Genomic DNA, 26,732 nt, shown 5'->3' with positions numbered 1-26,732 from the left:
TCGTACATTCTGAATTAATTGTTTCAGCTCCTGTATGTCATTTGAATTGTTGGTTTGTTCCTTTGATTGGGCCATATCTTCAATTTTCCTAGTGTGATTTGTTATTTTTTGCTGGCATCTAGGCATTTAATTAGCTTAATTAATTTATTCTGGAGGTTGCTTTCACTTCTTTTATCTAGGGTTTTCTTGCTGGATGAATTTGTTGTCTATCTGTTCTTTGACATTCCGTTCAGCTTTATCTGGACCTTTAGCTTAAGTTTTGTTTAACAGAGGAGAATTTTCCAGTTCTTGTTTTCTTGTTTCTTGCCCTGCTTGTGTGGTGCCTTTCAGCCACAGACATTTAGGAGGGTCTACTTAGATATTATAGACCCCAGCCAGATTTTCCCAGACCAAACTGGCCTCCTATCAGGAGGAAAGAGTCACCTGCGTTGGTTTTCCCTGAGGGTGAGACCCAGCAGGTTGAAAGACTTTCCTATGAAGTCTCTGGACTCTGTTTTTCTTATCCTGCCCAGTATGTGGTGCTTGTCTGACGGCAGGTCCCACCAGCATAAGATGATGTGGTACCTTTAACTTTGGCAGACTCACCCTGCTGGAGGCGTGGTGGAGACAGAGGAGAGGTTGTAGGCTGGTTTTAATGGCTTCAAATTACCAAGCCCTGGTTTCTGAATTCCTTGATGGAGGGATTCCACCTGAGTTGGGCTTCACCCCTCCCCTGGGGAAGCCACAGGCTCCAGACAAGCCCCCAAAAGAGCTCACTTCTGCCTATGTCTGGGGCAGTTGCAGCCTGAAAAGTCCTGCTGCTGTATCCAGAGGCAGTCAAGCCTTTATAGATACACAGCCACCAAAACCTCTGTTTCCTTCTTTTTTTTTACCCCCTTTTTCTGTCAGTCCTGCCCCCTTGGCGCTGGGGCAAAAATGAGCAACCTCCGCTTTGATCAGGTTCACCTAAGCTGGGGGCCTATTTTTAGTAGTCAGAATTAGTTAATTAGTTCCACAATTGGTGTTTGATTGTGCCCAGTCTCTGCTGCTGGTAAAGTCCTTTCCTTTCCCCTCTGGAAAGCAGCCTGTGGGGGAGGGGTGCTGGCTGCTGCAGCTTTGGGAACTCACGGTTTGGGGGGGCTGCTCGCAGCCGGTCCAGCTGGTCCAGACTGGGGTACGCTGTGTGTCTGGTCACTGACGTGGCCCCAGGAGCTGTTCTGTACTGTTTCTGGTTATTTAGTAGTTGTTCTGGAGGACGAACTAAAACATGCACCTTGTTAAGCCGCCATCTTGACCCGCTTCTTTGTCTTTTTTAACAGTTGTGCATTTAATGTCTATTTTGTCTGCTATTAGTATAACTACCCTAGCTTTTCTCTGGCTACTGTTTGCATGGACTATCTTTTTCTGGCTTTTACTTTCAACCTATTTGTGTCCCTGGGTCTGAGGGGAGTCTCTTGTGGGCAGCATATTGATAAATCTCTTTTTTTAATCAATTCTGCCACTCTGTGTCCTTTCATTAGGAGTTTAATACATTAACTTACAATGTTATTACTCTAAAGGCAGTACTTACTTCAGCCATTTTATCTCTTGGCTTTTATATTTCATCTCGCTCTCTCTCTCTCTCTCTCTTATTTACCCTTTTAGTTACCCTTACTGAAATTCTTCATTTCTACCCTCTCCTCCAAGCCTCTCTCTCCTGTCTTTTCCTATCAGCCCGTGGCATTCTCTTTAGTATATCCTGTAGGGCAGTTCTCTTATTTATGAACTCTCTCGGTTTGTGTCTATCTGTAAATATTTTAATCTCTCCCTCATTTTTGAAAGACAGTTCTGCTGTTTAAGGAGTTCTTGACTGCTAGGTTTTTTTACTTCCAGTACCTTAAATATATCATACAACTCTCTTCTTGCCACCCTAGTTTCTGATGAGAAATCAGCACTTATTGAGCATCCCTTATATATGATGAATCACTTTTCTCTAGCTGCTTTCAGAATTCTCTTTCTTTGGCATTTGTCATTTTGATTATCTGCCTCATGTTCTGACATCTCTGCAACAACTTTGGTCTGTGAGCTGGCCAGTTATTATGGGTGGAGATTCCGCAAGTAGTTCCCAATGCCTTGCTCTATCCTAGAATTTTTGATCCCCATCGTGAGCCTTTGTTTCATGACTTCTTAGTGAATTCTGGATGCCATATTTCAGTATTTTCTGTACTTTGCTCTTTCAACCAGTGTTTTAAAGATGAAGATAGCTTTGATAGCCCCATCTTTGGTTCTGAACTAGCTGAGAATCCATGTATTACATTGTATTGAATACAGTCTCTGGTCCATATGTGAATTCCTTTCATTATTATTTTTTAAATCCAAGTTCAGCCTTTAACCCTGTCCTTCTGTATTAACTGCTTATCCATCTGCTCAGCCAACTTCTTTCCTTCCTTAAATATTCTATGTAGTTGTTGTGTGCTTAATGGGTTGTTCTGGTTGTTATTTCTTCTTTCCAGTGTGGTATCAATAGTTTCACAATCCAGTTTATTTGGAATAAATGCTTAAATGGATTTTTTTTCTCTTGAAACAGATTAAGGTAAGTTCAATGTGTGTGCTCCTTTGCAGTCATGGTGGTCTAAATTTTGTTCCAGAATATATTGTCAAGGTTAAAACCTTGTGGAGTCAAAGCTAAAATTATCCAGGGTATCTGGCCAGTTAGCTAGGCCAGAAGCTGAGATTAAAGATATTTTGGAAAACTATAAGTCTTCTCATTATCTCACCATATTAGGGTGTGGCTGTTTGTTTATAGCATTGCGGTTAATTATGGTCTCTGTTTTTCTCCTTTTCTCCTCAAGATTGAATAAAATTAGGAAGCTAATAGCAGATGAAGTGGACCTTCTCCAGCACATCACTCAGCTTGATCTGCGTGACAATAAACTCGGTGACCTAGATGCTATGATTTTCAGCAACCTTGAAGTTTTACACTGTGAAAGGAATCAATTGGTCTCATTAAATATCTGCGGCTACTTCCTGAAAGCACTTTATGCCTCCTCTAATGGTATGTAGGGTAGACTACTTGAAAGTTTCTCTTGTGGTTCCACGAGTTTATGCAGTACCATCATTTCTACCTCTCCTTGATTTTCCTTTCCTCATTTTAGTAAAATAAGTGTCAAATTTTGCTGTGATAAAAATCCTAAAAAAGAATGTTGATTTAGTATTTAAAGGAATTAAAAAGGAAGTTGTGTTTCCTTTATTGCTCCCGAGTTGTTTTTCTTATAATCTGTGTTAAGATAAGTTATTTCCTCTTTTGATTTGACTCCTGGGCTAAAGGGAGAGGAAAAATGGACTATTTCTTGGGCTATCTTGTTAAAATAGTGAATCTGGAACCTGATTTAATACTGTTAAGTGAAAAGAAGGTCCATGTTGGGCTCCATTCAGGGGCTCATGTTTCATGCTCTACTAACAAAAGGAACTCACCAAATAAACCTGAATTGTATTCCCATAAGGGTATCATAAAGCAAGAGTCGTAATCAGTTACTAATAAAATCATGGCAGTTCTAAAAAGGAAAAGGTCATATGGGCATGTCTGTTTACTCAGGTGAAGATATCGTCCCCTACCATTAGGCAACTGAATGAAAAGAAGTATTTGCTACTACAAATGGAGCAAATGTTAACCAAGCCCTTGCCGTGTGCATAGTCTAGTACATGAGTTGGAAAGGATAAGGGATTTTTTAATGTGTTGGTGTTCATCTCATTAGAGAAACAGTCCAATTTCAAGTAGCAGCAATTTCTATTGTAATCACTTTGACTAAGCACTCAAGAATTGATAGGATTCGGATAGCCAGGAGGCATGAAGAGGGTGTTTTGCAATAGGGAAAGGAGGAAAGAATCTGAATATGGCTTGCTCAGCAGATGGGTAAAGACAGGCAATTCTGAACTCATGGGTTCCTGCTGGAGAGTAGCAAGAAGTAATTATGGGATGCATAGGTTGAAGTCAGATGGCGAAGCACTGAAGTTGTCACAGTAAACTAAAAGGAACCAATGGAGATTCTTAAGCAGAAGGGATGGGTGATGAAATTGATGTTTTCAGACTATTAGTATGAAAGCAGTGGGCAGAATGCATTTGTGGGAGAAGAGTGTTGTAATCTTTCCATGAATCCAAGTTGCTGTGGTGGTCTGGAGTGTGAACTGATGGGAAACTGTAGTCTAGTATGTGAGAATAGAGTGGAGAAAACGGTCATGAAAAGACTTTTGATAGAATCAGTAGAACAAGTCAAGTCTATAGTTGTTAATTTGAGACTCATCTGCTCAGAGGCATTTCCTGAAGCTTTGGAAGCAGGGCATGGGGTTATGACTAAAAGAGAGGAGGAGGCTGTGCCAAAAGTGTGCTGGAAAACACTCATAGCTAGCAGGGGCCAGAGTGGGCTACCAGATGCAGCTAGGAGGAGAAAGAGTTGCTGAACCTGCAAATTACTGGTTAAGTGTTGAGAGAAGCAGAAAGACATCAAGAATCTACTGTGTCCTAGGAACAAAGCCCTAGGGAGACAGACAGTGTGCACCTTTCATAAATGAATGTTTGAGAAGGGATTATCAAGTTTGAATAGAAGAAGTCAGTGTTATTTCTGTAGAGTGATCAAGGCAAAATACAGGATGCATTCAGTTTTACAGAAGGAACCCTGGATATTAAAAAGATGGATTCATTCAGTTAGTCTTAGCACGCATCACAAGAGAGCCACAGAACATGGATGGGAAGGCGGGAGGAAAGTAAAATGAGTGATTTATTTCAATCTCTGAATAAGCTCTTGTGATTAAATTAGAAGATCTCTTTTCTTTCCTTTAGTTTCAAAATTGAGCAAATGGATGGGTTATTACTTCCTGAACAACCATGGAACGTAAAGCACACTAATGCTATTCTACAGACAGAGTCTGGGGCACTTAAGTAATGTTTTTGCGTTTTTTTTCCCCTCTTAGAACTTGTTCAACTCGATGTTTACCCAGTTCCAAATTACCTATCCTATATGGATATTTCGAGGTAAGAAGTCAAGTCTTATGGCACTCTAGTGTCTACTTAAAAATTATTTAAATAATTGTTTGAGCTTATGCATAGTCACGTTTTATATTTTGAAGATAAACATTTGATTTGAATTACTTATCTTCTAGAAATGTGTGAAAATGTCTGTCAATTAAAGGACTGCATTTGTCTTTTAAGTATACTATGATTCAAACCAGAAGAGGCAAGGTGTCAGAGTGGACACCAATTTGGAACACCAGGTTTGGTCTTGGAAGATTAGTATGTAGAGGGTAATACAGCTAGACGGTCCAGTAGTTCTTCAGTTTTATTAGCTATGTCATGGTGTTTTTCCTTGAAATGATGAGAATTTCATTTTGTAAAAAAAGGGCTACATTTGTTTGATTTTTCACCTTTCTTTGTTATTTTGTACATGAAAGAACCCTTAGAAAATAGTTATTAAGCCTACTAAATTAGAATTCTGTTTCCTCCCCTTTAATTTTCTTAGCTCATATGTGACGAGGCTGACTATCTCACCTTTATATACAAATCTGCTTCTCCAGTATTTCATATCTACTCCAGTTCTCACAAATGATAGAGTAGACTTTTCCCTGAAGGTACAAAGCTAAGTGTGACTTTGTCTGCAGCATATATTTATACAAATTACACTAATAATTTTAACATTCTAAAATGAGAAGTCACTTAGAAGGTATTTCCAAAGGAAATGCTGAAAACTTTTTGAACACCTACAGCACATGCAAGTCTGCAGGTGAACCTCTCAAAGGGACAACTGTTAACTTATTTCAGTGTGTAAATTCTGATGTTTGTTAGAGAACAGTCACTTTACTTTGTCATCCAACTGCTGTGTGTTTGCTATGTACAGAATTTGCCTTTAATCATGGCAGTGAACAAATCCAGTTATTTTAATAATGTTCTCAATCATAATTTTACGAGAATGTGTTCAGTATTTAGCTATTGCAAGAATTGTAACAGATATAATTTTATTATAATCATAATATTATAAAATTTCAAAGTCCTTTATGAGAAGTGCTTCATATATTTCCTACTGAACACATGGCCAGTTCTTTAACAAAGTTGAAGACAGAAATTACCTGATAAAGTTCCATTTTTTTTCTCTGTTAGCCTTGTATGTTATTATTTTCAGCTTTTAAGTAAAAACAGAACAGGAATGGTATATATAAATATCCTGAATAGTTTTATTTTAGAAGGTTGGCCATAGAGTGAATCTATTTTCATTTCGATTTATAGGATATAAATTTAATTGTTCCCATTAAAAGCCCTAAGTGAGGCCAAATTGGAAACTCTTGAAGCATGCTTCTCCCTGAATTCGGCTACTTAACTGCTGTTGGTCTCTCTTTATAACTTCGTCATATCCAGAATCTTTACCGTAACATGTACTACCTCATCCATTTCCCAAACAATAGGATTTTCTCTTAGAAATTCTGATTCCCCTCACATCATTCTGAGTATTTCATACTTTTAAAATGAGTGTTTTTATTATCTCCAGGAAATTAGCTGTCATCTATCATAGTGTTTACAAGGCCCTTAGAGTACCTCAAGTTCAAAGTTCCATTTATTTTATCAGTTACAGGAGTTTTAGTTTCTACGTACTGAGATTGCTTACACTGAGGGGTACTTTCATTCTCTTATCTTACTGATACACCTTAGGGGTTAACTACTGTAAAATAATATCATTAAGTATACTATCTTTAGGGCTTCATAGCCAGAACCATATGTTCATATATAAACACTAAGCAGAAAATAATGCCTTCTGTTTCTATAGTTTAATTAGAAGTTGATATAATAGCGTAATTAAAGAAATCACTCTTACTTCTGCCATCCTAATATCACAACTATTTTCACTTTTGTTCTCTATCCTTGTTCCAAGCATATTTTTGCTTAATTGTTCATCTGTTTTGAAGAAATGCATTAATTATATACACACCATTTTAGATTCTTTGTGCCTGGGATTACATATTTTAAAAAAAGAAGGTAAAAGGCAGACTATCTGTGTCTGGAAGACATTTAAATATAGTAAATTTATCTAAGTACTTGTCAAGTCACCATTAGTTTAGTTCACTTGTTTCTGGTGAATATAATTACCATCTAATGTCCAAGTAAATATTTTCAAATAATTAATTCTCAGTCTTAATTGTCAGGGCTTCTTTTCACTGCCACCATTTCAAAACCACTCTCATGATTCCAATTTATCTATGGTTGTTCTTTCTTGATGCCACCTAGAGTTGGGGGTATTTTAATATTAAGGATAAAAAAGTAAATTTGAAAATAAAACTATTTTATGCCATTTGACTATTTTTCTTAACTGGAGTTGTGTGTGTATATATAACTCCCCCCACCTCCTATATAAGACCCTAAATTTGTGTCTGTAAACTTTTTAAAAGTGACTCTGGAAACCAGACATTTTAGACATTGGTGAGTATCTGATGTAGTTATGTTTCCCCTATTTTTTTTTCCTTCTTTCATCTCCCTTAGCACAGTTCTCCTTTTAATTTATACTTAATATAGTTTGATATATCATTTGAAGTTTCATTTATTCTTGTATTTATTTTGAGTTTATAACCACATTGTAGGCCACATTGCTGTTAAAGAAAACCTTTTATATTCTTGCATTTAGGAACTGCTTAGAAAATGTGCCTGAATGGGTATGTGAAAGCCGAAAGCTAGAAGTTTTGGATATTGGCCATAATCAAATATGTGACCTTCCTGCCCAGTGAGTATTCCAGATTAAGTAAGAAAATCTCCAAATATCAAAAAAGTTTGCTGATTCAGTGTTTAAATTGTTTTTATGAACGCCTAAAAGAATTTGCTTTATAGTCTTATTTGGTGTCTTTTACCTCATGTGGTGCCTTCCAGTTACACATTTTCTTTATGCAAGAGAATTTGAGTGCGGCTTTGACTCTCAGCCAGACTTTGAAGGCCATGTAGGGGATGGTGCCTGGTAGAGATTTTTTGTAAGCCAAAAGAAATGTATGAAGACTTGGCAAACAGTGTTATTGGTTCATCTCTGGAATCTTAATCCTTTCCAAAGCTACCGTTTTATCCCTTAACTTAACCTATGCCTGCCTACCTTACATTACAAATAATTTTTGTTTACCCTCAAACATAACTTCCACAAAGAAAATTTAAGATTGATCATTAAATCTTGAAAGAGAAAGTCAGATTCTGTTTTTCTTGGTGCGAAATTGGGAGCTGAAGGGCCCAAGAACTTTTTTCTCTTTATTCTCTTAACACATTATTTTTATTTCGTAAGTTTTGCTTAAATAGAAAAATTTTAAAACATAGGTGATGATCTCCAGTGTTCGTAAATGCAGACAAATATCTTATTTACTAGTTGACTGATTGTGGCACCAAATATTACTAGGCTATTAGTGACTAAGCCATGCAGTTAATAACCTAAAGAGTAGCATGTCTCAGTACTATCTGCAGAACCTTCTGTAATAATGGAGATATTCTTGGTATCCACTAGCTACATTTGGCTGTTGAGCACTTAAAATGCGGCCAGTGTGACCGAAGAACTAAAGTGTTAATTATAATTTAATTTTAATTTTAATAGCCACTTGTAGCTAACGGCTACCATACTGGGCAGTGCAGGTCTAGCTATTTCCATTGTTCTCAGCTACGCATTGAAGAGAGATGTATTATCAATATTTCTGATTTTTTTTTTGGTAAAGAACAAGAATCATGAAATACACATGCTTGGTCAGCCTGGTGAATGTGTTAGAACGGTGCTGTCCCAAAGGCAGTCACTGACCACATGTGGCCACCAAGCACTTGAAACATGATCAGTCCTAATTGAGAAGTGCTGTAAGTGCAAAATATATACCAGATACAAAATATCTCATTAATAGTCTTTTATATTAGTTACATGTGAAAATAGTATTTTCGATATATTGGGCTAAATATATTATAAAAATTAAGTCACCAGTTTCTTTTATTTTTGTTTAACGTAGCTACTAGAGCATTTCGAATTACATATGTGATGTACATTATATTTCCATTGGATAGCACCTGCTAGAATATAGCTCTCATACAAGAAAGCTGAGTTACATTTTCTGAAAGGCTCAGTTAATTTTATTTTGTTCCTCAGCCATATTTTTACACCTCTAAGTTCAGTCATCCATTTGAAAATGCTTTCTTCCCCCAGAGTATCATGTTGACTGAGTTAACATTTAGTGACCCAGAGCAGCCCATCACCATTTTCAAGAGGAAGGCTTGGGTAACATGCTGGTGGGCAGCAAAATTGTGTTTTGTGTCTGAGTGTGTGTGTGTGTGTGTGTGTGTGTGTGTGTGTGCGCACGCATGCTCATCCCTTTCATAAGAGAAGCAGCAGCAATGAAAACAGGCTTCTGCTAACTGAAAAAAAAGCTTTGTTGAAAAGGGTTTTACCACATCTTTCCTCTTATTTTCTTTTTATTCTACCCCCTTCTACCCTCCTCCCCACCCAACAAGATACTTTTTCCCTTATCAAGACCAATTCAAGCAAAATGAAGTGTGTTGAACTCATGCCACCTTGTATTAAGCTTTTGTACCACAAATAGCATCTTTAGAGGTGCCTGAGGCACAGTCCAGCAGATAGCACACTGGAGTCTAAGGTCTCTGTTCACTGTAGGCTATGACAAAGATATAATGTATATATAAACAAACAGACAAATGCAAAGTGGTTGATACTTTATCTGACTTTTCCAAAGTTAATTAATCTTAGATGTATTTTATTAGTGCAGACTTTGGGGGATCTAAACAAATGCATATTCAAGCAAATCTTAAGTGCTCTGTTGTCAAAAAGTGTGAAGTGTGTATTGTGTGTATTTTAAGATGTGAGAAAAAAACAATACATATTATTTTCTCTTTTACGGTATTGTTTAATTGCGAAGTTTTTATTAGCCTTATCATTGATGTATAATATTCAGGCAAGACAATGACTCATTGGAAATTGATTTGATATCTAAGCTTTGCTTATCTAAAGAAGATAGGTAAAGGGTTTGACAAAAAAGAAATGATATTTAAAAATGGATATGTATTTAAAAGGAAAGAAGGTATTTTAATGCTTTTGTAGTACCCAAAAGAATTGAACTAAATCTAACAATAAGCATTTAATATTCATTCTTGTAGTTGACCAAATCTACTTTTCTATTTGGAAAATCATCATCAGGATTTTGTCACCTGACTTTGAGTTACCCATGTATTAAATGATAAACAAAATATATACAAGTGAACATAATAGAAAACCCCATACAACCCTCTCCTTAGCCTAAATTGTACCCCAGACCCTATAAGCAGTGGAAGTGAACCGAATCCTGAACTATTGGGTTGAAGTGACTGTTGGAGAAATTATACCCCTTGTTATAGCTGTCACTGAACGTTCTGGGTATTCTGGGTTTTTGCACTGATAATTAAACCTGCAAATTTAGGCATTTCAGATACCTTTAATAGTTGCTTTGGTATCGTAGTGTTGAAGCAGATCACTATTGTCTTTGTAATCAGAGGATATGGTTTTGATATTTAAAGTGAATAAAGTTATGGCTGTAATGTATAGCAGTTTTAGGAATTTTGAACATCAGTCAGTGAGGTCAGGATGGTGGAAAACAGGAGGTGGATGAAGTCTTATTCTGTACAGCAGTGTAAATGGATTCTTTCTCCAAAGTGACCTTGATGCAAATTATAACCTCACTTTCCCACAGCCCCAAGTTTCTGTTTATAACCAGGGACTGTTTTATCCTCTACAAGTGTCAGAGAAGTTTGAAGTGGTCATAATGCAGATTAATTAGATTAATAAGTATTCATCATTTGTTACAGTTCTGGTAACCAATAAAGGAAACACATCCAAGCTTCCTAATAGCTCTTCAAGGCATAAGAGAAAATAATGGGTTAAGTGCATTCTGTTCTCCTCAGGAGGGAGTTTCTACTTTGGTCTAGGATTAAACTGAAGAGAAAACATGTACAAACCGAGAGAAGTGAGGAGCGAGGGAAATAATTATGATTGTGAAATACACCTGAGGGAAATATAACCTTTTCTTAGTTGGCTTTTTTCTTTAAAGTTTAATTGGGTAAAAGAATCCTTTGTTTAATGTTGATCCTGTAGGTTAAGATTGTTCGGCTGTATTTATTTAGACTCTATTGTGGGTGAAACAACTGGCATTTTTAGAGCATTGTATGACATAAGCTGTACCTTGGGGAAGCATGCAGCCTTTTAAAGCTTTGCCTTGTGCATCTAACAATCAAAATTAGACTGTTTTCTTCAGTGAAACTTTTTTACTCTTTTCCTAAGGAGCTTCTTTGGTCAGTACTCCTTTTCATAATTTCTTCGGTGCTCATTTTTTTTAAGTATAGAAAATCTTGAAATATGAAAAGCTCCAAGTTTAAACTTCTGTTAAATTGAACTTAAAGTTGCTTTGAATAAATTTATGATTTTGGGGGGAGATAATTTTCCTATTCCTAAACGTTTTTTTAACCTCAACCCTAAATTAGATCTAAGTAAGTTGCCTTATGACTTTTGTCCCTTTCTCTGTGCAGCTTATTTTGTAACAGTAGTCTCCGGAAACTTCTGGCAGGACACAACCGGCTAACGAGGCTCCCTGAAAGGCTAGAAAGGACGTCAGTGGAGGTCTTAGACGTACAGCACAACCAGCTCCTTGAACTACCGTCTAATCTTCTGATGAAGGCTGATAGGTAAAGCAGACTATTTTTGTGTATTCATCTCTATTTCTAAAATACCACTTCCTTAGCATCCTTGTCTTATATGGTCTGACATGATTGTGTGAACTTGCCGATTATCTGTCTATCCCAGATTTATGAAGAAAATTATTCCCAACCCCTTTTCTGACCATTTTGTAGGGGTGTCCTACAGACTCTTTATTAATTTTGCTGCTTTCTGGAGAGTAATAGTAGGCTTAGTTATGCAGAGGCATGCATTGTGGGGGGTGTGGGTATAAAACAAGGCTGAGAAATATACTCCTGCATTGCACCCTAGTCAAAACTGTATTTGCCCCTCCATGCTCAGCTTAAATATCTTAAGTTTCTCTGTTTCTACTTTCACATGTTGTGACTTTTTATAACAGAGATAGGTTTTCCTAGCGTTTGCTTAGTTGTTTTGTTTTTGTTTTCACGGATTGTTCTTACCTTTACCACAGTTTTTACACTCACATTTAAATAAATTATTTTCCTTTGAGCACATTTTTTCTAAGTATTTGCAACTGGTTTCACTAAGCATTTAATGAAGTTGTTTTGATTTGGGTGATGGGGAAGCTTAGTTTAACACTGAATGAATTTCTGTTTTCTGTGAAATTGTTGCCACTTGCAGAACTTCCTTTAAAGAAAGCTGTAAGTAACTTGTGGCTGTTCACATAAACTTTGGAACTTCTTGTTCACTTCAGAACCCAGATTATGCCTGTGTTCATTATATACTGAAATCCTTCATAACCTGGTGGTCTGAATCCTTTTGACCTCTGCTGATATTTCTTTTCACTTAGTGACTTTTAGAGGTGACACAAAGGATCTAACTTTTTGTGACCTTATTATGAACATTAAAAAATTAAGTTTAATGATGTGCTTCTAGAACTAAAGAGAAGAGAAGGACAGGATCTTTTTGTTGTAGAAAAATTAATTTTCACTTGTTCTACGTGTGTGAGTTTTCACAGATGTAGTAGCCATCTGACAACTGTGGCTGTCCTGTGAATTAGATCCCTCACCATATGTTCCCAAGCCTCTGTGCTTGCTTTTGTCACAATGCTGATTACACATCTTATTGTATTTTCTTGTTTACTCAGCTCTGCACCATTAGATTATAAACTCTATGAGACCTTGACTGTCTGAGTTACAATTTATCCTCAATACTGTACACAGTTTCTGGGATAAAGGAAGGTGTTCAACAAATATTTGTTTAATGAATAATAGAAAATACTATCCCTACTTGTGACATTTTTTTCTCATCTCCCTTGCTGTTTTTTTTATTTGTTTGAAATTTTTTTTAATCAAGATATAATCAGTAAAGTGTACGACTTGTAAGTATACCGCTCAGTGAAATTTTACATATGTATACCCATACAGCTATTACCCAGTTCAAGATTAGAGCATTTTGAGTGCTCTCTTCCTTTTCTTTTTATTCAGTTTTCATCTTTTAAAAAAAATTATCTTTGATGTATTCATGTTTGTTACAAAATGAATCTCTGCTGAAACAATTATCGAGAAATGAAATGGTGAGAAAATGGGGCGGTCATGCTGTTGCATGACCACTGCTCTAACGTTCCCCTGACAAAAAGAGCTGTGGTTCGAGTCATTTAAAGCGTTGTTCTCGCCTCGGCGTTTGTATTCAAGCACAGTGGCATAGCACACAGTTAGCTCTAGACGTGGATTTTTGTTTTTGTGGACACTATAATTTATTTTCTCTCCCTGTTGAGAATAAGTTACATTGTAACCTTTTGTTTCCTTTCATAAAGCATACCAGGTGAAATTGGGATACCGTTTTCTAATGAGAATCCTCTCCTTTCCCTAGAGGGCTATACTGAATCTATAGAAACAAATAGAGAAATGGATTCAGGTTTTAAGAGCCTTGGATTGAGATAAAGCCATTTCTGTCTTGTGTATTAGTAACAGCCCTTGTTCCTGACCAAGGTGGTAAGTTCATGGATAATAGAGTAGGCGAAGTAGTATTGGAATTCTGCAGTAGATACTAATCATTCTTACTCTTTATTCTTTTCTGAGGTTTTGGTTTTAAAAGGACAGCTCTGTATGTCTGCCACTCTCTAGAGCCAATCAGTAAGTACTTACCGAGCGTCTGCGGTGCCGTGGAAGAGGTGAACACATATCCCTGAAGGCGCGTGCAGATTAGTTGAGGAGGCTGCATTTTTATGTTTAGAGACAGGGATTTGGAAGGGCAGCTGTAATTTTAGATTGCTGACAGTCCCTGGGATTGAGAACCACGGCCTTAACTGCTCATTTTGTGATCCTAGGCAGATCACCCTACAGTTTTCCCATTTTTCATTTTTTGTACTGTTTCCAAATGGAATTGGTAAGTCAGAAAAAGGAGGGTTGTGTGAACTAGAATATTTCTAGTAATGTAACATGGAAAAACTAGGACCTGAATTGAGCCAGTGAAGGAAGACATTGCAATTATAGAAAACAGTATAAACTAAGCTAACAGCATAAGCCAAAGGCGTTTAGGCAGAAATTACCACAGTCCAAACAGACTGGCCTACATAGGGCGAACTGCGTTTAGGAAAATTGGGACAGTTGTGGGGAAATTAACCACCTTCTGTGGGTCTTAAGAGGAGGCAGGGCCATCCTGAAAGCATTTCTGGTGCAGGAGAGTTCTGGAGTGAGTGGTTGGGTGAATTAAAAGGACCAAGCATCCCATTTTATGAGAGAAAAGCAAATGACAAAAAAGGAAAAAAGAAGACATATTTCAGTGCCTCTGTTTTCCAACCAATATAATCACTACATCTCCAGCATAGTACAGCAACAGATCTTTATTAGTTATGACTCTGGGTCAGAACGAAGAGTTAGAGAATTTGGTTATCTCAGGCAGATAGGATTATAAGGGTGTGGAATAGAAGTGATTAGCTCTTTTTTAAACCACATCTCTTTATTGTTTCACTTGTTAGAGGACCAAAAACCAAAACAAACAAACAAAAAAAACATTTTGTAATGATTCCCATCAAACTATTTACTGCCTCTTAAAGAGCTAACACTGTTACTTATCCTCTTTCTAAAACCTAAATAATGAAGGTTAACCTCTAATTCCTCAATTAAAAAAAAAATTCTGTTTTGTTTTTTTAATTGAGGCATAATTTCCATTCAGAAAAATGTACAGATCTTGTGTATTTGATTTGATGCTCTTTCCTGGAAGGAATAAAATAGTACAGACAATTATAGGAGTAGGTCAACCCAGAAAACATTAAATTTAAGACAATAAAGAGAGTTTTTTAGGTGACAATCTTCTTGTAAGTGATTGCAGTTGTGGTTTGTTTTACTTTACATGGCGCAGTACAGCTAACTTACTATTAATTACCTAATAAGGTTAAGACACTGTGCTGAGTGCTGACAGGGATTTAAAAAATGGCTAAATATAGGTGTTACCTTTCAGGACCCTGCCATCTAATGCAGAGTCAAAATAATTACACAAATAAGTGTAGTAAAAAGTAGGTTTGAGAAGATTAAAGAGGAGAAGGGAAATGATGAAGTTGATTTGGCATGATTTAGGCTCATGATATGAAGAACAAAACTTTGTTGTTATATAATACATGGCTGTGTATTTAGCAGATAGCTTCAGGCATTAATGAAACTTTGCTTTAATTCTCCTTCTATCCAGTCTGTGTTCCACATTACATATCTATAAAAATATATTGCTGCTCCTTTTTTTCTTATTTCTTTTTGTGATATTTTTGTTTTGTTATATAACTGAAGAAAGGGCCCAAATAAGTCTTCATAAGTTAAAAATAAATAAATAAAAAGGTTTAGTTCATGCTCTAAGCAGAAGTTGTGCTTTGAACCTTCAAGAGTGTGATCAGTAAAATAAGCATTACTGGACACAGAGCAAAAGACCAAACTTGGGCTCTCTTTCTGGGAAGTTTTTTTTTAGCTCTGAGTGTTGTCTGCTCAAGTAGATTTCAGTGTGATCTCATTGTTTAATTACATGATATTGTCTGTTAAATATTATAGCTTTTATTGGTACATAATAATCTGCTTTACCTGGCAGTAGGAAGATATTTGGCAACCAAATAAAAGAGAGGAATTTATTTTAAGTTAGATGACTTTTAGTAATATCTTCCTCTTCCTTTGAAAACTTTTAGACCAACTTTATTAAAATTCTTTTAAGTTGAAGCACCAATATCAGCCTGTGCATCTAGTCTCCATATTCATCTTTGAGTTTTGTTTAACTTGATTTTCACTGGCAGCTCAAAAACTGTAGACAGATGTGAAATATGATGGGCCATATGTTGCTAAGAAGTTAATTGTGATTTTTTTGTTCTGTTGGGTGAACTGGAAAATATTCTAATCTGGATCTCACTGGCCTGTTTCTCTCATATTACCTCTTTTTGCTTAGAGTTGAAGATTTTCTTGATGGAAACGTCTGAGTTTCATACAATCGGTTTTCACCAAAAGATGGGCAGGGTGGGGAGTAACTATTGCCCATGGGTCACGAGAGCACTCAAGAAACTGTCCAAGGAACTGCCATCCTTCTTTTCTTTCCTGAAGCTTGGTGATTGCTGACTCCTGTCCACCTAGCATCTACACGCTCATTGATAGCCAGATATCTTTTCCTAATCAAGTCAGTCTAATTAACAAACCAGGATGGGTCCTTTAACATTATAGACTGCTGTTGTGGGTGAACATTAAGGCTTGGTATTTTCAGGAATGGAAGTCAGGGGAGTATATATGTGCAGATGAAGTAAGTACATACTAATTGCCCATTTTATATTTATTAAATAGCCTTAGAGTATTAGTCACTTTACAGACCATAAATTTGAATGACTCAGACAGAATATAGGTAAATATCATGGGTACTAGAACAGGACAGAAAATTTGGGAGAGTGTGATCACTTGACCATGACAACTGGTACCTTTTGGCAAAGGCAGATGTTTCTGGCATTTTAAAGAGCTAAGATGCCTACGCTATGTGTTTCAATTAGGAGAGCCATCTAGTAAAGTTGTGATGTTTTGTGAGCGATAGTGGAATAAAACAGTTTTTCTCAAAGTGCATCTTCAGAATTCCCTGGATTCCTATTTAAAGATGTTGAATTCTGGTATGATCTCAGTTCTGCTGACTTCAACTTCAGAGGAATAGCCTGGGATCTTATGTTTAACAAGCTCCCTGTGATTCCATTGCAGATGGTCTGTTGAATATACTGAAAACTAAAGGTGACCATAGCGCTACTGCTGAAACAAATAGATTCCTATGGAGGAAACCATTTCTGGATATCAGATACATCCCATCTCTGCTTTTTAAACTGTGATGTTTCACAAATGTTTTAAGGTAGTGGTTTTTAACCAAGGGATATTGCATTAAAATCCACTCAGGAGTTTTTCAGAACAACAGAATGACACTGTGGGGGTTGGGACACCATGAAGAGAAAGAGAGCTCTGATCCTTTTCTCTCTCTTACAGAGAGATCAACCTCAGTCCTGGTAGATCTCAACACAAACAAGCAAATAAAAATCCCTTAATGTGTCTGGACTTTGCTATGCTGACAGAAGATGACACCATTGAACTAAGACTCCTATAAAACTACCCAACACCAGAAAAATGAATAGGAAAGCCATGAACGAATCCATACTACTTTATTATCCCCCCAAATGAGAAAAAAAAACATCTGCTATGGAATAGCCCCACCCAACCACCATTACCACTTTCACTTGAAGCACAGAAAACTTTAGACCACACTTCAAGAAAAATTAAATATGCTCAAGTAAGCACTTTGGGACATTCAAAAATCAAAATTAGAGAAGCAAAGGAAAAAGGGAAATAGAAACAGGAAGGAATGGAGAGACTTGATTGAACTTGGGAAATATAAGTGAAAGACAATTATCTCAGAATGAGAAGTACATTACAAGGTGCCCAAGGGAGAAGAGATTCAAACAAAAATGAGATAAAGAATTAAAGAGTTAAAATAGTGGAAATGGAAGACAGGCCACAAAGGAATGGCATTTGTATTATGAGTTACTGAGAAGGACAAAACAATGGAACAGAACTGATATTTAAAACTATAATCCAAGGAATTTTTATAGAAAGAAACAAGAGATTTTAATGTATTTTCCGAAAGGGGCTTCTGGGCACCTGAGAAATTAACCCAGAACTTTGAGATATAATTAGATTTCAAAAACAAAAATCTTCAAGGCCTCCATGATAAAAGATCATATGATTTTGAAAGGGAAATAATCAGTGTTATCAGACTTTGCAAAAGCATTATACAAAGCAAGGTAATAATGAAACTGTGACCGAGATTTTTATATCAAGACAAGCTATCCTTTAAGATCTAGATGATGGAATATAGTGTTAAACTTTTAAGCACCAAAACCACCAGCAACAACAACAAAAAAAGACATTGGACTTCATCATATTTAAAAATTTGTGCTTCAAAGGACACCATAAAGAAAGTGAAAAGACAGTCCACAGAATGGAAAAAACTACTTGCACATCATAAATCTTAAAAAGATCTTGAGAAAACTCTTAAAACTCAGCAATAAAAAGAAAAATAAAACAAAGTAAGCATGGGCAAAGGATCTGAAGAGACATTTCTCCAAAGAAGATATACAAATGAAAAAAATGTTTAACATCATTAACTATTAGGGAAATATAAATCAAAACCACAAAGAAATGCCTCTTTTCCTCGCTTGGTGGTTTTAATCAATAACAAATGGCAAGGATGTGGAGAAATTAGAACCCTCATACACTGCTGGTGGGAATTTAAATGGTGCAGTCACTTTGGAAAATAGTCTCAAACAGTTAAACTTGGAGTTACCACGGTAATTCTGCTGTTGGTACATATACCCAAGGAAAATGAAAGCATGTTCACGTGAAAACTTGTATACCACCAATGTTCACAGAAGTGTTATTTATAATAGCTGGAATGTAGAAGCAACCCAAATGTCCATTAATGAACGAATGATAAAATATCCACATAATGAAATACTATTCAGCAATAAAAAGGAGCGAACTATTGATACTTTGCTACAACATGGATAACATGATGCTACATGAAAGAAGCCAGACATAAAAGATCACATATTGTATGGTTCCATTATATGAAATCTCCAGTGTTGGCAAATCTATAGGCATAGAAAGTGTCCAGTGGCTGGGGTGAGAGGAGAAACGATCAGAGAGTACTAATGATTATGAGGTTTCTTTGAGGGGTGGAGGTGATGAAAATGTTCTGAAATTAGACAGTCGTGATAGTTGCACAACTTTGTGAAAAAACCACCAAGTTTTAAAAGACCGAATTGTATAGTATGTGAATTATATCTCAATGAAGTTGTTTAAAAAAAAACAAGGAACTTAAAGGACTTAGGGAATTCTGTGCCCATGATCCTTTCTTGACGATCTACCAGAGCTGCTCTGTCCAAAATGGAACCACCGGTCACATTTATCTATTTAAATTCTCACATACTATGAAATTCACGTTTTATTATATATAATTCAATGGGTTTAGTACTAATTTTAACTAAATGTAATTAATAAAATTTAAAATTTAGCTCCTCCCTTAATTAGCCACATCTTAAGTGCTCCGTAGCCACATATAACTAATTGTTGCCATGTTGAATCGTGCAAATAATAGAACATTTCTATCAACACAGAAAGTTCTGTGAACAGTGATATGACAGAGGATGAAATTCAACCAAGAGATAATTGATATAATTTGAGCAAAAGGACTCATGATGAGCCTAGTAATATAAATAAATGTAGATCTGAGACTAATGTACAGAAGTTATATTGAGACAGTGGAAATTATTCAGCTTAAAAATGGGTAGAAATAGGGGGTGTGTGAGGGTAGTTGAGTGGTAGAATTGTTGCCTGCCATGCGGGAGACCCCGCTTCAATTCCTGGTCCATGCACTTCCTCAAAAAACACACAAACAAACAAACAAAAAACCAAACAAACAAAAAATTCAACAGATGGTGCTTCAATAATGGGATACTCACATGGAAGAAGAATGAAATGTGACCCCACCATACATCACACACAAAAAATAAATAAATAAAAATGGGAAGACATAGAAGGAGGAAAGCAGAAAATAGAATGACCTCTTTGATTGCTATATAGATAATAGATGTGAGTTAAAAGATACACAGTAAGATGATAAGCCTGATAGTGAATGATTGAATAGATATTCAGGGGACTAAGATCATTTAGTAAGGCTCAAGTACAAATATCCACTAGAGCAAAAAATGGAAACTTTCCTAAATACCTATATATATATATATAATGTATTAAAGAGCAGATTAATTTATATTCTGTAGTAAAGGAAACATGGCAAATGCTTATAAACATGCAGTATTATGATAGTGTTGGAATCAAACATCAGATATAGCAATAAATGTGATTGGACTTAAATCAACTAATCGAAATTATAATGTAGCATGATTTTTTTTGACTTTTAAAAAAATGCTTTCAAGCCTATAGAACAGTTATAAAAATAATATAGATACCATACAGTGAACTGCAATGTATGCCCACCCTCCCAGACACATGCATGTAACAATTTTAACATAATACATTGCCTAATTCTGTGCAGCTATCAGTCCAGCCATCTGTATGTCTGTCTATTTATCAATCTATTTTCTGAACATTAGCATGTAGGTTGTATACATCATGCTTTTTGAACACTTAACTCTGCCATGTACATTCTCTAAGAATAAGGATATTCATTTATGTAACCACGTTAAGAGCAATTATCAAGTTCAAGAAATTTAATATTACTATAAAGCTTATAATACATATTCCAATTTTTTCATATATCCCAGTAATGTTCTTTTGGGTCTTTTCTCTTCCATTCTTATATTCCATATAGTATAGTCGTTGTCTCTATAGCTGTTCTTTCCTTTTTTTAAACTGTAGGAATATATATATATATATATATATATAAAACATAAACTTTCCCATCTCAGCCACTCCCTGGCATACTGTTTAGTGGGTTTGATCACATTCACAATATTGTGGTACACTCACACCTTCTAATACTAAAACTTCCATTTCCCCAACAAGAAACCCTACACCCATTGTGCATTATGTGCCATTTCTGTGCACCCACCCCCACCTCTGGCATTCTGCACTTTAATTTCAGTCTCTATTAGTTTGCATATCCTCCAATAATTTCTTTGTAGTTATATGGACCTCATATTTGTCATCCTAAACCTGTAACAACTAATTTATCATTGCATTTTATGCATTGCCTTTTTTAGGTCCTGTAGGAAGTAAAAAGTAGAGTCACAAATGCACTGGTATTGGCATTTGTATTTATCTATGTTGTTATCCTTACTGGAAATCTTTGTTTTTTCAACAACTGTGATCTGTTTTCTATTGTCCTTTTCTTTCAACCAACACAAGTTTCTTGTAGTATCTCTCTTGTAGGGCTAGTCTGGTGGTGATGAACTCCTTCAGCTTTTGTTTGTCTTTCATATTTGAAAGGCAGCTTTGAAAGATATAGAATTCTTGGTTGGCAGTTTTTTTAAGCACTTTAAATATGTCATCTCATTGCCTTCTTGCCTTCATAGTTTCTGATGAAAGAATAGCACTTTATCCTATTGAATTTCCTTGTATGTGACATGTTGCTTCTTTCTTGCAGCTTTAAGAATTCACTGTTTATCTTTGGCATATTATATTTGATTATAATATGCTGTGTCCTGGGTTTGTTTGGGTTCATTCTGTTCGAAGTTTATTGAATATCTTGAATGTGTATATTCGTGTCTTTTGTTAAGTTTGGGAAGTTTTCATCCATTATTTCTTTGAATTTTCTCTCTGCCCTTTCTCTTTTTCTTTTCCTTCTGGTACTCCCAAAATGCATATTTTGGTATATTTGGTAGGGTCCCACAGGTTTCTCATAAATTAATTTGTAAATTTAACATAATCTCCATGTACATACCAAAATGCTTTTATAATACAGTTTAACAAATTGATGCTAACATTCATGTGGCAAAATAAACATGCAAGGTTAGCCAGCAAAACACTGAAGAAGTAAAATTGCCATAGGGAGAGAAACCCTACCAGACATCAAAATATAAAGTCTTAAAGCAATGTGGTACTAGCACATGAAGAGATAGAACAGCTGAAAAGAATAGAAAGTCCAGATATTAATCCAAGTACATAAGAAAGTTTTGTATATGATAAAGGTGGCATCTTAAATTACTGGGGGCAAAGATGAGCCTTTAAATAAATCGTGCTGGTACAACTGAGTATCCGTTCAGAAAAAGATAAAATTAGATCCATATGATACACCATATGCAAGAATAAACTCCAAATGGATCAGGGATCTAAATATAAAACTTGTATATAAAAACATGCAAGTGCTAAAAGAACATATTGCTGTATTCCTCTTTAGCCTTTGTGTAGGGAAAGGTTTCCAAGTGTGACTAAGATCCTGAAGCAATAAAACTAAAGAATAATAAATTTGACTGCATAAACACAAAAACAAACATTCATGTCAGCAGCCACCATAAACAAGCACAATAAACACCTGGAATCTGGGAGAAAATATTTTCTGCATATATCACAATCAATATAGGCAAATATTACTAATATATAAAGTACTTTTAAATATGGAGAGACAGAGGATCAAAAACTGGAAAAGAGTTGAACAGACAATTTACATAAAAAGATAGAAGTTGGGGGCAGTGCAACGGTGGCTCAGTGGCAGAATTCTTGCCTTCCATGCCAGACACCAAGGTTTGATTCCTGGAGCCTGCCCATGCCAAAAAAAAGAGTATATTTTTGTATAAAAAATATGTATATATATAAAAGTTGGCCCTTTGCATATGTAAAATATTCAGGCTGACTCATTGAGAAAAATGGAAATTAAAACATTTTTCCATCTGATTGGGAAAAATGTTAGATGATAGCAACACATTCTTTTGGCAAGGTAATAGGCAAGCAGGCGCAATCCTAAACTGCTGATAGGACTACAAAGTGATACAACCTTTTGGAGTGATATTTGGCAGTACCTAAATCCAAATACATACTCTCTTACCTTTTGACACAACAATCTCACCTGTAGGAATTTACTGTGATGATACCTTTAAAAATAAGAAAATACTATGCAGAAGGTTATTCATTGCAGTATTGTTTGTAATTGGACAAAAAATATTGGACAGCAGTTGAATAAATATAGTACATCTATACAGCAGGGTACTATCCAGATGTAAACAAGAATGAGGAGCATTTCTGTGAATGGATATGGAGTGATATTCAGCATATATTAAGTGAAAAAAGTCATGTATAAAAGATTATAGTATGCTGTCCTTCATGTAAGAAAGAAGGAGATATAAGAAAATATGCACATTTTTTCTCATTTGAACAAAAAGAAACATAGGAGGATTAAACCAGATTAGTGAGATTGGTTAACGACAAAGGTGAGTGAAAATGTATTGGAAAGAATGGGAGATAAGAACACAGTAAAAGGAATGAGAGGGGAGTGGCACTGCTCATATATACAGGATATACAGAAAAATAATCTTTTGACTCTTATAACCATGTTAATATTTCATATATCCCAAAATAAATTAATTCTCTAATTTCAGTAATTAATTTTTTGAGTTCTTATTTGACAAGTCTTAAGTCTGTATAAATTTTGTTCCTTTTCTCTGAAGGCTTGTGGTCTTATTTGCCCAAACCAGCCAACTTTCAAACCTCCCAAGATAATAATGTGTGAGTTCTGTGGGACTGTGTTCACTGTTTATTCTCATGCAGTCCCCACTGTTAGGTGGTGTTGCTAGACATTTGTACATAATTGTGGTCCTTTTTTCGTACTCATTATAGGGTATAACATTAATTTAGTGGATTATGACCATCACTTACAAAATTACACAGGGTAGAAAATATTAGGGTGCACCAAGAGAATAAGGTTGAGTGTTGTTTCATGTAACTTTTGTTTCATTTACACATGTGTGTGTTGCATGTGTACTCGGTAGCTATGTAAAATGTATTTCATACTCTTGGTTACTGTTATAAAAAGTTTGAAAGGTCCTGCTTTGAAAACTGTCAATTTAGACGAAATTGTCAAAAGTGTTATGGTGTAAAGATATACAGTAAGCAATTAGAGTGTTTTGTTTGACATCTCTGGAACGTTTGGGGAATGGAAATCAGAGGGTTGACTAAAAGTAGAAAAATTTAGCTGAGCTTAGATAGTTTTAACATTTGCATTTTTAATAGAATACAAGTCCTGGTACTGGCCTCAAATAGGTAAATCTGTAGTGGTACCAAGTCCTGTACTTGGTTTTCAAGACAGAATTTGGCTGTAAAATTTAAGGGTGTGCTGGAAATTGCTAAAAAGCTAACAAACAAAAACAAGCAAAACAATAAAACCTAGATGAGCCAGAGCAGATGGACAGAACGTGCCAAGGAAGAACAGAACCATTACTCAAGAAGCAGGAAAGGGCTTTTTCTTACTGCTGTCGTGGCGACTTTCCAAGTGCTGTAGGGCAATAGTCATATCTGTGTGTCTTTTCTCTGCAATTTTTGTATTTTCTGCTAAGAAAACTTTTCACATTGGGTACTGTGCTATTTGTTAACTTGTTTAGAACTCATTTTAACATTCTGTGCATGTGTCCTCACACTCCCTATACAGGTGCCCTGCTTGACCCCCAGCATTTGGGGTGAACAGGCCTATGAAAATGTCCTCGGGAAGATATTTCTATTAATAATTTTTTAACATTTGAATTTTGGAGAGATGTGTTAGGAAATAGTGAACTCTTGAGATTGACTAGATCTGGGATTTTTTTCTGGCTCTGCCATTAGTTACTATTTAACCATTGAAAATAATTTAACTTTTCTCAGCTTCAGTTTCTGTCCTCTGTAAAACATGAGAAGGATATTTCTGGGACAATGTGAGAATCAAAATAAAGAGTAGAAATGGAGAATAGGAAAGACCTGTGAGCTGAACAAATATTTACAAGTGTAAAGAAAGCAATAATTAGTAGAAGACTGCATAGTGAGAAGGCTTTAGGGATGAAATGTGTCTTGGCACATTGGACAGTTTTTTTATATACTTACTGTGAAAATCTGTAAGGGGTAAGCTTGAGAATGGTTGTCACATTATATTGAATTGAAACCAAATTCAATAGGAATTTAACTTTTTTAGAGGTTTAAAGGAGGGGGTAGGGTTATGCAGTCTATTTACTGAGTAAAACTGTTATCCATATGGGAAAAATTTTGCAAAATTAAAGTAGTTGTTCATTCTAGTGGTAGTATGGCATCTAGACCATTAAATCAATTTAATTGGCCTCCTGCTGAAACATGTTAGGGAATGAATATTTTGTTTTTAAGAGGATGGGTATTGAGTTTAATTTTTCTGAAACCGTAATAATCACAGTTCTTTTTAGGATATTTAATTTATTTTTTCTGAGACCGTTGTAATCAGAAATGTTTTTAGTCCGATCTCTTTGCTCTTTGGCCATTAACTAGCATGTTGATTAAAGTCAGACATTATTCTCTTTAATGAAATTCTTTGGAACCAGCCCATATAGTTTTAACTGACATAGTTTTTTTTTTCCTGGAGGAGTAGGATGCAGGTTTCTGCTTCCCTGTAATTCTCCATAAAGATGTATAGCTCCTTAACTTCAGGCGAGTTTCAACAAATGAGAGCATGAGTCATACTGGAAATCTTTCTCTTCCCTTCATTCGGATGCTGTGAAAGATTTTAAAGTCCCTTTTGCAGCTTTCTAGAAGAGCCACTTGTCAATTTTTTTTTCCTTTCAAAACAAAGTTTCCTCTTTTTTCTGGTCTAAAACTATGTAAACATTCATGAATTCAGACCCTCTCCTCCCTTTTTTTTTCACGTGTCTATAAATAGTATGTATCTCCTAAAGAATTGTATTTTAATGAGATTATCAGATGTCTCCAGCCAACCTGGCTTCACAGATATTTTAGGACAAATATAAGATGTGAAAATAATTCCACATTTAAGAAGTTCTTAACCAGTGTGGTAGTAAAGTCATGTGCTATAAATGGGACCTAAAGAGACTGAGGAGGCCCCTTTGTATGGGTTTGTCAGGGAAGCCTTGCGGAGAAAGTAGTATTTCACTTACCAGTGGAGAGAACAAAGGGAGAAAGCATGCCTTCCAGGCAGGAGGAATAAATAGCAAATCCTAAAACTTAACTGTCAGAAAGGACTTCATGAATTTGTAGTACAAAGAAGAGGACAGGGTGCCTGGAGGGTGTGGAGGGTGGGGTGTGGTCCCCACAAACCCAGTGGTGGGCGGGAGCCACCCACCCACAGCGGACAGGCTGGTGGAAGCAGGGAATTCATCCTAAGGACAGCGCAAGCCATTGGGCTTTGAGTGGGGGTTTGACATGATCTAAATATATTCAGTCCTCAGTGGGTATGCCACTACGTGCTGTGTGACTTTGAGCTAGACAGTAACCTCTCTAGGCTTATGTTCCACAAAAAATTAAAAAAAAAAAAGAAAGAGAGAAAGAAAGAAACAGACCTGTAAAAATGCTTTAAAAGATCTATAATGCTGAAACTGGTTTCCTTTCAAGTTCAAAACTACTTCAGAAAGTGCCTGAATGATCTTTATTTTCTTCTCTGTAGTGCACATGACTATAATTTCCCATGACTATTTATGGTCTGTACAGCCCTTCTCTAACTTCCTTTTTTTTTTTTAAATGTCAACGGAATACGTGTTTCTTTAATGGAAAATGTTCTATTTTGGAGAAGCTGCTTTTCCTCAGATAAGTAGCAGTGTGTGTGTGTTGTGTGTGTGTGTTGGGGCGCAAGTTGAGTGTAGGGGACAAGATTGGGGAGTGTTAAATTAGTGGATGAAGAGTTTAGAGTTTAGAACTGGTGTTCAGTCCTGAATGTGAAGCCTTTTTTTTTTTTTTACCCAATATTAAAAATAACTGTCCCTGATAGTCCATTTTCTTCCTTTTTAAGGAGGATTTTATTTTTTGTTATAGCAAAATATGGCAGAATGGTATTAAATCTAATACTTTCAAACCTAGGTTATTTTGAAATGTGAAAACAGTGTAAGCACCTTACAGAGTAGACCCAGCTGAGGAGGCAAGGCAGATTTAGTTTTCGTAAGTA

At 35.9% G+C, this 26,732-nt stretch overlaps 1 protein-coding gene across 1 annotated transcript in view; it reads left to right on the top strand.

The window, feature by feature from the left end:
* Window positions 1-26,732, top strand: part of PHLPP1 (PH domain and leucine rich repeat protein phosphatase 1) — a 268,194-nt gene that overhangs the window by 196,978 nt on the left and 44,484 nt on the right. Inside the window, exons 7-10 of the mRNA XM_077135308.1 lie at window positions 2,811-3,013; window positions 4,927-4,987; window positions 7,620-7,715; window positions 11,516-11,671. Of these exons, the coding sequence (XP_076991423.1) occupies window positions 2,811-3,013; window positions 4,927-4,987; window positions 7,620-7,715; window positions 11,516-11,671 (516 nt within the window). The remainder of the gene's footprint in view (window positions 1-2,810; window positions 3,014-4,926; window positions 4,988-7,619; window positions 7,716-11,515; window positions 11,672-26,732) is intronic.

The sequence above is a fragment of the Tamandua tetradactyla genome, chromosome 18 (assembly GCF_023851605.1).
Source record: "Tamandua tetradactyla isolate mTamTet1 chromosome 18, mTamTet1.pri, whole genome shotgun sequence".
Lineage (NCBI taxonomy): Eukaryota > Metazoa > Chordata > Mammalia > Pilosa > Myrmecophagidae > Tamandua > Tamandua tetradactyla.
Note: the sequence above shows the minus strand (reverse complement) of the source record. Positions and strands in the feature narration are given on the sequence as shown.